Source organism: Patella vulgata, chromosome 7, assembly GCF_932274485.2.
Source record: "Patella vulgata chromosome 7, xgPatVulg1.2, whole genome shotgun sequence".
NCBI classification, from domain to species: domain Eukaryota; kingdom Metazoa; phylum Mollusca; class Gastropoda; family Patellidae; genus Patella; species Patella vulgata.
In genome coordinates this window covers 14094348-14108823 of record NC_065885.2, presented here as the reverse complement: position 1 = coordinate 14108823, position 14476 = coordinate 14094348, and the positions used below count along the sequence as shown (strand labels likewise).

The window sequence follows — 14476 nt, the reverse complement described above, 5'->3', positions numbered from 1 at the left end:
TGAATTGCAAAGTATAAATTCTCAAACACTAGTATAGTTCTATCTTGGTGGATATGGCAAGGACACACTAACAATGGGGGTCTTGGGTTGGCTGAGAAAATTCTCTGGATGTTCCAGCCTAATTTCCCCTTGTAAGTGGTTGTGGATGGAGGGGCTGGCAAAGAAAAATGTCTAGTCATTTGGATGGGACGAAACACAAGGTCCTGTGTAAAAAGTCTTAGGATTTTAAAAGTACCGGCAGGCCGAATTGGCATTGTCCAGCACACTACATGTTGTACAACCAACTGTATAAGTTGGGTCAGTGCAGAAAAGAAAGAAATTAAATCCCATTTCATTACTTTATTTCAGACAATAAGATATGCTTATATGGCTATTCTTCTGACATATGTAGCAATACATGTTCTTGGACATTTAAGTGGTGCCACCAAATTGTTTACCACATCCGATGTCTGATATTCTCTTGCTAGATCGTCTAGATTTGTCTCTGGCGTGGATTATTCTAATTCTCTTCTGTTATTTATAGGTCTTCTCATCAATCAGAAACAACAATACAACAATTTCATTTCTACATTTTATGTCAAGCACAGGTTACATAGGTTACAAGCATGGATTACATAGAATTTACATGTCTTGTAGGCTATCTCAAAATCCCACCAAACTCGCAGAGCAAGTAACTGAAGGATCCCACTACATCATGGCTCCCCTATAATTCAACAGGGTTTACTGAAACCAGATGGTGTCGCTTGCACCTCAGTGGTATCTCCTAAGGAATCTACATGGTATCTGATCTCTAGGCCTAAAAATCTACCTTTTGTCTCCTCTGGCACGCACAGATCTTACATTTTATATGCCTAGACTTCTGCTATCAATCATTCAATTAGCCAAATAAATGTAACTAATTATGTGATTGATCAATATCACCTAATGACGTAAAAGTAATTTTCTCTCACAAGTGTTTTGAACAATACACAAGTCAACCTTGACTGTTGACATCATGTCCTGTTATTTTCATAATATTTTGACAACGAATAAGACACATGACAGATGTGTTTATCAAATTAAAGTTCATGTCCACAGGTGCACTCATATCCAACTTGTTTATGTCCAAGCCCTAAAATTCTTATATTCGGCTAATGTTATTATGCATAAATCTCCCAATATTATTACATTTATAGCAGTCCACATTCCATATGCTACTAGAATTGAACTATTTCGATTAGGATAAATTGCGTTTCAGTTGACCGCTGATCTAGATATTAAATAATGTATATAAATGTAACTGTGTAATGTAAAAGTGATAATATGGTAATTCTGTATTCTATAATCTTAGATAATCTACAAGATTACACCACGGCAACATTTATTATTTATACAAGCACTAATGAAATTATATATACGTCTACATTTATATTTATACTGCAGCAGCTCTAGTGATTAAGGAACTAAAGTCCTAGTAGAATTTCCAGGCTCAAATCCTGGCGTAGGCTGAGAACTTTCTGGATTTTACAGACCCAGTTTTAACTAGGGTAGTTCCCAGTTGTCCGAAGAATAACTGTTTCAAGCTGACAAGTACAGAGTGTTTATAGTTATTGGATGTAGAGAAAAACAGAGGTTTTCCCCTTTCTACACACTAGCAAGAATTTCTGGAATAGTCTCCACGTTAATATTTAAGGTTACTGACAATTCAATGTTACCTGATTGAATACTTGACCTCATTTTCCGGCATGATTCAGAATGACATTATGAATATTTATAAATGACTTATCATAGATTTTCTAACTATTCTGTTTTGACCCAAATTTTGTTTATTTGAAACTATCCTGTTTTGAAATTTTCCGATCAGACTGTGTCATTATAGCTGTAATTCAAAAGCAGAAAACGTCTGTACATGTAATTTGGTGTCTGAAGTAAACTTAAAGAAGATGTGTTATGGTATTGCAAAGTTATACCATGCGGTACGGGAAACATTTTATACATATTTTAATTCCCCTTGCATGGCTCATCTATAATCTTTATGTAACCACAAGAACAAAGAGAGGTTGATTTAAAATGTAAAAATACAACGCTGAATCATTGAATTATTCATTGTTTACTAATTACTTTGGTAATCTGAATATATACATGTACTGGTATACCAATCTCAGTTGTATATAATACCACACTATAGAAGCCACTATCATGAACTAGTAAATTTCAAGGTTTAAATTAATTGAAAACCTTACTCTAATGCATGCAAGTAATGATGCACATCCCAGAGATTTAAAGAAACCCTTTGGCCTTTTCCCTGTCCATGCCAAACTACCTTTGGCTAGCATACATCAGTAAACCATAGTAATTGTTATCCATAAATAGTGTTTTATTTGATTATGTTTCAATTACTAAATGCCATTCACCGAACATACATCAGTAACTCAGTTGTAATAAACAATGAACTGAAACATATTTGGTACAAATATCATTCTGTTTCTCAATCAATCAAAAGTTCAACATACATTATGCCAGAGCTAAATCTGCCTATTGCAGATCTTTCTTTAGGCGTGAAATGTTATCTAAATTATTAATTAGACATTAATTAACTTATTCAAACCATAATCAACACTTACTGCCATCGCTAGCCTGAGATATTTAGTGGATCGGAATGTATTTTGTGAAGGGATGATTAAATGTAAAAATGGATAATTGAGACTTTTTTTTATTGTACCGACTTTAGTAATGATGATTGAGGCTAGCCTAAAATTCAAAAGCTGATAACTCGGTTCAGAAATTTTCAGCATAATCTATTTACTTTATCTTTTTTTTTAACTATTATAGCGAGAACTGTCAGCTCTTTATCTAATCTTACCTAATGTCCCTTTAAAAATTAACCAGTTTGGAAGTAAACCACTTGTTACTGGTAATATCAGGCTTTGTCAGCCACAGTTCTCTTTTTGTATCAATTCTAACACATGTCTGGCAAAAATATTAAAATAGCAATTACAACTAAAATGGTTATATCAAGGCCTAAAAAATAGGCCTACGAAGAGAAACTGGTGTGACTAATTCAGGACTTAAGAATTTGCCCATGAAGAGCAGCTAACTGATGGGACTATTTCAGGTCTGAAGAATGGGCCCATAAAGAGACGCTGGTTTGAAGGGACTAATTCAGGACTGAAGAATAGGTCCATGAAGAGGACTATTTTAGGCTTGAAGACTAGCGCCATAAAAAGAAGCTGATGTGATGGGACTAAGATGTTTCCCATACTCAGGTTTAACATTTAACTTAATGTCTTACCTTGCAGGAGACAGCTTATTGAAAAGACAAAGAATAATCCCAGGAGCGACAACACTGATGTATTACACTCTGTATTGTTAAACCAGCTTCAAATTCTCATTTAATGTAAATTTATGCTGATGACAGGGGCTAAAAAACTGTCTGTAATTGTTATCCAATATAAATGTTGGGTTTTATTATGCAACCTGTCTGCTTATGTTTGGCCTAATAAATCAAGACTACAGTTTATCACACCTTATGCATACAGACTGTATAATGACAGCCTGGGTGACTTGTTAGTTTTATTTGTTAATGGTGTAATGGTATTAAACTATCTGTAACTTTTGTTAATATCCTAGGTTAAACATCACATATGTAATAGCATATAGCACAAAGCCAGGTTAATATACATAAACTTAAACATACATTATGCAAGAGCTAAATCTGCCAATTGCAGGTCTTTTTTTAGGTCTGAAATGTTATCTAAATTATTAATAAGACCATAATCAATTCTCGATGCCATCGGATGACTGCGATATACATGTAAGTTATAAGTACATGTAGATTTAAATACATTCTGTGGTTGATGCGGTTACCATAAAAATGGATAATCAAGACTTTGTTTATTATTGTAACAACGGTAGTAATGACGATAAATTGTCAGAGGTGGATGACATCTAAGTTCCACACTGGCATGTCTGCATTCGCATGTGCATAAAGTGAGAACATTTACTTTCATTTCGTTGTTAATAAGTGGGGACCTCTAGACATTTGACCTCTAGACATTTGAATGAATTTATAAAGGTATTAGATAAAACTAGTGACAATTTTCCCTTTTATAAATAAAATTCTGGTTTATTACAGTCACATAAAACAATTCAAACTAACTCTTCAGACGATCCTAATAAAATAAATTGGTGTCAAGATCGAACTTTTCTTCATTATTGTTGTATTTTTCTCAAAAGTTAACAATAAATTCTGGCTGTACAGTGTTTATATAACTATCTGATAAACACTTAAACAGCAAATATACTGTACATAAGACCAGTATCAAATAGCTATCACTTTAAATTTCTCTTTTGAATTATGTATAACTCTGTGTACAGAATGGAATACATAATATGTTTAAAGGCCTTCTCTAGGTATAATAAATTGTGTCTTTATGTATCTGGGCAAATTGCCCAAAAGAAATATGGGATTCAGAAAGCAATGAATTTTTCGATCTAAACATTTACAGGCACAAAATGCATAATCATGGAAAATATTAATTTATTTATAACAGTGCATAATGTGCAGTAATCTATAAAAATGCACATTGAAATAATAATAATAATAATGAATTTGTATAGCGCCTCTGATCAACTTGAAAAGTGCAGTGATCACCTGAAATATGCAATAATCGCCTGGTATGTGCAGTGATCATTCAAAAATGTGGGGTGATCAAAATGTGCAGTGATAAACCTGAAATGTGCAGTGATCATTCAAAAAATGTGCAGTGATCATCCTCATTCTGTTCATTAATTAAATGATATGTGGGACATGTTTAGAAGTGTACCTTCTTACAGAAATATTTATCAGTGTATACCTATGTTTTTTTAAAATGATAATAAAGTGTAATCCATGACTATCTTGTATGATTAGAAGATGCACTTAAGCGTTAAAGTAATCATTAGACATACGATAATCGGTATATGGTAGCATGCATGGTTGGTTACAATAATTGCTAGAGTCTATCACAACCAGAAAATAAGATGCGCACATTGTGCGGTGATCAATTTTTCTAATTTTATACCCTGGTTTATAAAAATTGTTAATGATACCTTGCAGCATACAAACTTGGTGATTTGAAAATATCCATTAAAAAGAAGTCATGTTTGTGTCACAAGACTTGGCTGTCACAGTACCTAGCAATGTGTGCGAAGTCGGATGAGAATTCATTGCATATAAAAGACGATGTTGCCTTTAATCGCTGTCCATTTATCATACTTGTCGAAGCCTAATTAAATTCTCAGATTATCCACTACCCGCGTCTTTTTCTGTGTTTTTTATCTCAGAAACTGTTGTATGTTTAAGTCTCTCATTTTTTTCCAAGCCACTCACCATCAAGTTTATCAACATATTCATCAAGCGCTCCCTTACGCTGAGAGATCAGACAATCTTCGTGTGCAACCTTTGACGTCACTCTTGCAGACAGCCCTTAATCATTAGGCTGCCAATTAGTGATATACCTTCTAATTTTTGTCCTGTGCATGCTCCATAGGTGTTTTTCAAGGAATCCAGTATTTTCCATAAATATCATAATTGCCATACTTTTATTGGAAATAACCAACCGATAAATACTTTTGTGGGAAAGTATCTTTAAAAAATTGAGAACACACATGCATTAGAGTAATTTATAGAAGGGGCTACTGATAAAGCTAATTAACTACATTTTGAATACAAATTAATATCATTGATAACTATTAACAAACTCCTAAAGTTTTGTGAACCAAGAACCATTAAATAATTTCCCCAGGAATTTCCAAGACCCTTGATTTGTATTGGTCAAAATACTCTGAATGAAATACATGAAAACTTCATGACTCAAGTACAGATACACTTGAAACAGGTGGTTCACAACTAAAAGCTGGGGGTGGGGTCCCAATGACACCTTAAAAACAATGGGTGCAGTACAGAAATGGTGGGTGAAACTTAGCAGAATGTAAGAACTGAGCCACTAGATAAAATAACTACATTAACCAATATTACATTTCAAACAATCAAAGAACAATATTCAAGCTAATGAAAAGTTGATCCAAACTAAACCATATCCAACACTATTCAATAATTCAAACCAAGCAAAAAAAGTTAATCCATGATTAATTATAACACACAAATGGTATCTCACCTTTCTGACTGTAAATCCAGGTGAAATCCACCTATATTAAGGGTATGCTGTAACTGTATTTAGAAGTATTCAAAACACATTTTATGTATATGCTACACGTCTTCAGTGACAATATATTATACACAAACTGTCCTTATTATAGAATGAAGTCATGACATTGAATAGTGAAGCATTAATAACTAACAGTGATAGGTTTACATCCAATCAGGTAGAGTATATACAGACATACACCCTCTATACCCTATATACTGTAATAATAACACACCTACATATTACTGTACTGGATTAAAGTCACTGCTCAGGTAGACTATAAACATACACCCTCTATACCATACATACTGTAATAATAACACATCCAGACATTACTGTGCTGGATTATTAAAGTCGACATTAGCACTTTTACTGACAATATCTTTTAGGACTGGACAATAATTTCAATAAATCCATACTCAACAGTGCTGTATTAAGGCATAAGTTTAGTGTTTAATTAGGGCTCGACAATAACTTTTATAAATCAATATATATCTCAATATGTAAATTTTACTGAAAATAATTTTCTGATACTGAAATAATCCCATATATCATTTCACCCTGTTTTTCTTTCCCTAACTCACTGGGGGGCATACTTGTCTGTAGTCATGTCCGGTAAAAGTAATATTTATCCAAACAAGGTAAATAGCATTTACGGTGATCGAAGAAGGGGGCTAACTCACATGTATCAGAGGGCGCTTCAATTCATGGCTGGCTGGTAGGAACACATGTCATTGAGCTAATATAATCAGTATTGAAATTCATAATAATCATTCCCAATGTGGTATTTTTGTGTTCTAGTCTATTTTTGTTACATTATTGTTATTACGTATATTATATTTTCCTGTCATTTATTAATAATATATGGCCTACTGTTATATTTGTCTACTAAGACACTCACTGGGGGCATACTTGTCTATTGTCATGTCACGGTAAATTATATTTTATTGAAACATATGTAAATTTCACCTTAAAATAATCTAAATTTACATGCTTCTTATAGAACTCTATTTTCTTTGTCCTGATTAATACTGCAAAGATGGCAATATATTGTGGATTTTTATAACGTTATCACAATAATGAAAATTTCAAATATCGTCCAACCCTAATATCTTGAGTTTTGATTATTTAACGTAATGATGGATGATTTACACAGATTGATGGAATTACCAATTTATCATATCTTTGTAAATACTGAATGGAATTGAACATTTTTTAGTCTGATAATTCTTTTTAATCTCAAAGACCATTTTTTACAACATTGTAGTTTGCAATAGATTTGAAATCCTTCAAATGAGGTTCAGAGACTTTTTAACATATAATACCAATGTACATATGTGTTGGGTGTGTAAGATATAATACATTTCTTGCTTCAAATCAGATATTTTAAACATACATTATGCAAGAGCTAAATCTGTCTATTGCAGGACTTTCTTTAGGCCTGAAATGTTATCTAAATTATTAATTAGACATTAATTAACCTATCCAGACCATAATCATTTCTAGATGGCATCGCTAGCCTGCGATCTTTAGTGGATTATGAGCCGAACTACTGCATAACTTTCTTTCACGATTTAACGATTAAATGGATAATCGAGACTATGCTGTTTATCGTACTGACTTTAGTAATGATGATCAAGGCTAGGAGGAAATTTCAATCGCTTAGTTCTCGGTTCATAGTGGATCAATTTAAATGAAATTTTCAGCAAATTGCCTTTACATTATCTAGTTTTTAACTATTATAGTGAGAACTGCCAACTCGTTATCGAATCTCCCATAATGTATCTTTAAATATCTGTTGAAACATAAAAAGCTATCTTCATTAATTTGGAATCTAAGAATGTTTTTTCCAACTAACTACCTTCAAACATCTAAGAATTTTAAAATTAAATATATCTTCTTACACCTTTAAGAAACCATGTACGTACATGTATCTACACTCAAGCATGACTGTACAATGAATTGTTTATCATAAATTATGTTATATTCTCTGTATACACAAGAAGTTAATTGTATAATCATTGTAGTTAATCAAGTGGAAAGATCATTGATTAACCTGTCAAACTTAATCATAACTCTGGAGTAGATCCAAACATCTATATTTATTGTAATTTTATCTTGTGAACTCCTCACTTCTTAAGTGCATTATCCCAACTAAAATTTTCTCATTCCAAATTTCTTACTTTTCTGAATCAACAAGGCTAATGAAAACAGGCATATGCCATCCAGGGAGACATTTTGCCTGAGCAGCTGCATTTCTTAGGTGCATTACTCCACTAACTTTTTAAAATTTCAAAATTTTTCAAATACTTCTAGTAACTTAATGTTAAATTGATAATATGTCAAGATTCTATTCTAAATGACTACAGTAGCCTTTAGTGATAATCATGTCTGGATTGGATTCAGACCACTTTTAGGCTTTAAATAGAAATATTAGTTGTATCCGACAATTCTAAAATTTTGCGTTACATTGTCCTATAGATATTTTTCTGGTTTCTGAGTTTTGTTAATATTTTTTTAAAAAAACTCAACAGAAAACAGAAAAATATCTGTTAGATAGAATAGCAAACCCTAAACAGTCATAGATGAGTTAATATTTCAGCAATGTAAATAACCAGTAAATTCCAAATTAATATTTCAAGTGTCAATTTTATAATAAGCCATATGGCTAAAATCACACCAATAATTTAAACTAAGACATGTATGGTTGTTTATTTATATAACTATGGTATTCATTTATCATTTATCTGGTTCACATACAAAGTAACTCTTTGATCTTATTCTCTTGTCTTTATATATCAGTGACTAGTATAAAACATTATATATTAACTAGTCGAACAACAGATTAACTAACTAATCAACTAACATCTCACTTTACTACTCTACCCTTTAATTTCCTTAAAGTGGTTTAACTTAGTTTAATGATTAAGGAATGAAATGAAATGGGGTTTAATGTCCTACTGTTCTGCTCCGAACTGGGCTAATGAAGACGGGAATACGCCATACAGTGTGCTATGAGGGAAATTTTGCCAGGACAGTGGCACTACGGCCTACTCTTATATCGAATTCCAACTGTCAAGGGATCTTTTACATGCACGCCAATATGTACACGGGACCTTGGGTTTTCGTACCATCCGAACGACTAGACAGCTGTCCTTGTCAGGTCTTTTCGTACAGTAAGTTAATCGACAGATATAAAATTATCAAAGACTACCCTTTACTCTTATTACTTGTCATGATTTTTTTTTTGTTGAAGAATTGATTTTTTGTTACACTTATTCAAATTTTAAAGAACAAATTTTGTGGCATATAACTAAGTCTCTCACAGCAGTGGTTCAGTTACATTAGGAAAGATAGTAAGTTAATAGACGGATATAAAATTATCAAAGACTACCCTTTACTCTTATTACCTGTCGTGATTTTTTTCTTAAAGAATTGATTTTTCATTAACCTTATCTAGATTACCATTTTAAAGAACTGATAAATAAGTCTCTTTAAGTCTAGGCTAACGTTGATTGAGTTTTATAGATATGAAAGGAAATGTGGATATTTGTCAAAGGGCGTGGTTACGGTCCATGTGACAAAGTAAAGTAGTCTCACCTGGTTGGTTTTACAACCCACAATAATTTATACTGATGTCTTGTGTCTACACTAATTGTGTTGGCAATTACTAATTGAAAATACTGTATATCAGAACAGTACACCTTTTAAAAGGTTACCTTGGTTTGTTTATAAATAAATTACCTATACCATTAATAAAAACAAGGCTATATTGTAAACAAACCTTATTAGTATGCAATAATTGTTTATTTCTCTAAACCAAGGCTGTACACCCCACTATTACTCATCACTTGTTACGATTTTAGAATCATCTTTTTGTAAACAAACCTATTTAGTATGCAATAATTGTTTATTTCTCAAAACTAAGGCTGTACATTGCTTTATGACTCATCAGAGAATCTTTTTGTAAACAAACCTACATGTAAGTACTGTTACACATTAACAAATAATTGTTTATTTCTCTAAACATCTCATACCACTAATAAAACAAAAGTTGTACACATACATCAAAAGATTATTCATCATTTGGTAGTTTTTTAAAGATTATCTCTATGTTTGTAAACAAAATTTAGTACGCAATTTGTCTTAACTCATCATTTGGTACTATTTTAAGAACATCTGTTTGCAAACAAACCTCAGTACGCAATTTGTCTGAACTATGATTTTCAATTTTAGAATAAAACTAAAGAATAAATTCCTGCTCACCCTTCAATTATAAAAGTTATGAAAGAAATTTAAATTAACCATCAATATACAAATGTATTAGACTTGTTTCAATTCAATAATTATTATGCTGCAATCAATTTTTCGTTTACATGCATCAATAATTAATTACATATATAACATAGTGATATTGTTGCAAAGTGTTACGTTTTGTCTTGTTTATCATATGTTGTCTAGAAGTTTATATTACATGGTGTCTATGGTGTGTTGTGTTATAGTGTTACATGTTGTCTATCGTGTGTTTTTTTTTATTTTTTTTATAAGCAATATTTTATTCAGATTTGTATCTGAATAGGGATTGGGGAACAGGCATAGCCTATATTAAACCCCTCTCCCTGTCAGATATAGATACATGTATTTACATTTTAGAAATTAATAATCAATGTACACGTGCAAGTATGATTATAGTGAAAATATATTTACAATGATGAGTGTTTATAGTTGTCCCTGGAACCGTCTGGTGATTTCGAAAAACGAATGGACAGTTTTAAAAATATTGAGTGAGTCTTCCACGTCGTCAATTCCGTACAATAAAACAGTAGTGTTTCGATGAATAGTCGATAAATTATTTATTGTTTTATTTCGGGCATCTGAATATAAGGAGCATTTCAATAAAAAATGTTTGGTGTCTTCAAATTGATGTCCACAATTACAGGATGGATTGTCAGAAATGTGACGTAAAAATTTATGGCCGTTTAGATTGCTGCAAGAGAGACGCAGTTTAGAATGAATAATTTGGTTTGTGCGGGATCCAAATGAAAAGGTTTTTGGTGGTGTTGAATCTTGTGTTGTGTTGTATGCTATCTTGTAGGTTACATTGTCTATCATGTCTTGTGTTATATCCTATCGTTCCCTTGTCAGTAATGCAGGTCGGAGGGCCTAACAAGGACAGCTGTCTAGTCGTTCGGATGGGACGGAAAACTGAGGTCCCGTGTACATATTGGCATGCACGTAAAAGATCCCTTGAAGTTGAAATTCGATGTAAGAGTAGGCCATAGTGCCGCTGTCCAGGCAAAATTTCCCTCATAGCACACTGTATGGCGTATGCCCGTCTTCATTAGCCCAGTCGAAGCAGAACAGTAGGACATTAAACCCTATTTCATTTCATGTATGTTATCATGTATGTTACTAGTGTCAGTATTGTGTGTTGTGATTTATGCTATCGTGTACACTATATGTTACTAGTTGTCTATCGTTAGTATGTTAGTATCGTGTGTTGTGATATATGCTCTCGTGTATGTTACAACATGTAGTTGTCTATCGTCAGTATCGTGTGTTGTGATATTTATGCTATCGTGTATGATATTAGTTGTCTATCATGTGTTGTGTTATCATGTGCATGTTACATGTTGTCTAGCACTACAACTCAGCTACAACTGTATCACGTAGTTATGTTGTTTTAGCAGGAGTTTCGGTATTTAATGTTTAGTTTCAAACATTGTTGGCAATTTATTAAGAGAGAGAGAGAGAAATGGGGTTTAACGTCCACTCGACACAAACTAGGTCATTTCGGGACTAACATATGGTTTTTAATTTTATTTACATAATTCGCTTGTGCGTAGGGGTCTTTAGCAGTGGGAGGAAACCGGAGGACCCGGAGAAAACCCACGAGGTTTGACAGGCGACCCTACTCCTTGCCACGTACAACCGGGGATTCAAAACCATGCCAGTCGACTCAATGACAGACTTTATGATACAGTGCGCGCACGCTAACCATTCAGCCATCCAACCCCCCGGCAATTTATTAAAATTCGGTTCCTAATGTCAAACAGTTTAAAATAGTCTGTCTAGTTTACTTTCCAAAGTAATTAGCCTGTAAATTACTAAAAATGGCCTCTTGTTTAAATGCTGTCAACTGTGGCCTCTCCACCACATGGATTATAAAACTTACTTACTATTAAAAAGTGCTTATCCATTGAATAAAGCAAATATTCTTTTAAACTGGAACTTGTTATCTATTTTATGGAGAGAGTAGAATAAGACAGATATCTATGACAAAGCAAACTTACTAACCTTTGGGTAACCTAGTTCCACAGCATTATGAAGAGGACTTCCTCCAAGGTTATCAAGCGTGATCCTAGCACCACCATGTTTCAACAACCAACTAACGATTTCTGAATGACCACGACTTGCTGCGAAATGTAGGGGTGAAGTTCCATCAAAGTCTCTTACATTTGGATTGATTTTTTGCTCTCCCACCTGTCCAATAGAACAATAAAAAGAACATACATATTGTAACATGGTAGATTGCTCCACATCAGACTGTTTATAACCAAGACCTATATCTATAATGCATTATGTGAATAAGTTTGTTAATGACAACCTTTTCATATCTCACAAACATGTAATGCAGGGAAAACAGTAATGACCACCTGAAATAGTTACTCTCTCTAGCATATCAAATATTTCAATTTACTCGGTGTTGAAGGGTTAAGAAATAGAAAAAAATTCATAAATTAAATTCTAATTCTTAATTGGTAGTTTGATCCTTATCTTTAGGTCAAACTAGTTGTGAACAATGTTATGTTTAACATTTCCATAAGGTCCATGATAGTTCCAAACCTAAACAACTTCAACTAAAAGTTTTTGAGAAGAGCAACCAAGTACTTTTGGCTTTTAAATTAGTTTTTTCCCCCCGACGAAATACTTTTAGGACAAAAAATTGTTAAATTGTTAACAATTGTTCCGAAGAACAAAAATTGAAACTGATGTAGCCTTATACATGTACAACGTTTATTATTAAGGCATATATAAATTCAACAAATATTTCAATTTACTTACCAGCCACTTGATACATTCTAGTCTACCTAGTTGAGCTGCTGTATGAACACAAGTCATTCCATCATAGGAATTCATCTTTAAATTTCCACCAGATTCGACTAAATATTTCAATATATCAAACTGTCCTTCTTGACAAGCTAGGTAACATGCTGTAACTCCATTATTTAATTGTGTATTGACTGATCTATTTTTTAAAAAAAGGAGAATTTTAAATAATTTGGGGAAAAAGAATATACACAGGCTTAATTAAGATGTGCATGTACAATGTATGTAAAAATGACATTGCGGCGGTACTTCGGTATTTATATCAGTATGGATAGATAAATTAGATATTTTGTTGGAAAGTACATTTATCTGATATTTATAAAACTATAATGACCCATATGGGCTCATCACTATAAACTATCCTAATAATATATATACTTACCTAGGGGCTTCACTTAGTAAAAGTTTCAAGCAACTCATCGCACCACCGACAACAGCAAAATGTAGGGGTATGGCCCCACTTCCTGTCTTCTTTAATACATCACAATTTGTATTATCCAGTAACCACTCTAATACATCATGGTGAGAATATCGGGCAGCCAAATGAACAACTGTGGCCCCTGTACCGTCTTGGTCATCAACTTTAGAAGGAGTGTTTGAGAGAAGCCATTTTAACGCTGCGAGATTTCCAGATGCTGCGGCATCATGAGCAGGGGTAGCACCAACATTGCTGCGGAGAAAAGAATCAAGGCCTCTATTTTTAACAAGAAATTCCAGGATGTGGACTTTATCAGCCCTGGCTGCATAATGTAGACAAGAAGCCCCATATTGGTCCTTCACTTTATCAACTTCAGAAATTGACTTTAAAGTATCCAAATCTCCATTTTTGGCAGCTTCCAGGGCATCCTCAGCACCCATTGTTATTATTCTAACTAAACCCTTTCCTTACAGAAACAAGTCACCATTATCATTCACAAATTAAAAGAAATAAGGAGTGTTGTTATTTTTTTCTCCTTTAATCTGTCAAATTCCAAGAGAGACAACTCCTTCTTCAACCGGAAACACGAATACACCCTACGCTCAATTATAGGACACGGATTCAACTGAAAGTACGGTATTGCATAGTGTTTATTGTTATATTATGAATCGGTGATAATCCAGGGCAAAATATATACTGACCATTTACATTTTGAGATAAACATATCTTACGATTGGATTGTGAGACTGTGAGAGGGAAAATAACATTAGTAACATTTTGC

At 33.2% G+C, this 14476-nt stretch overlaps 1 protein-coding gene across 4 annotated transcripts in view; it reads right to left on the bottom strand.

Annotated features, from left to right (window-relative positions):
• The window catches only part of LOC126828218 (espin), a 41214-nt gene extending 26978 nt beyond the window's left edge, over positions 1-14236 (bottom strand). For all 4 annotated transcript variants that reach the window (XM_050557855.2, XM_050557858.2, XM_050557859.2 and 1 more), the window contains exons 1-3: positions 13660-14236; positions 13233-13416; positions 12465-12650 (exon numbers count right to left, since the gene is read on the bottom strand). In XM_050557855.2, the coding sequence (XP_050413812.2) occupies positions 12465-12650; positions 13233-13416; positions 13660-14135 (846 nt within the window). In that variant the 5' untranslated portion in view covers positions 14136-14236. The remainder of the gene's footprint in view (positions 1-12464; positions 12651-13232; positions 13417-13659) is intronic.
• Between the last annotated feature and the right edge of the window lie 240 nt (positions 14237-14476).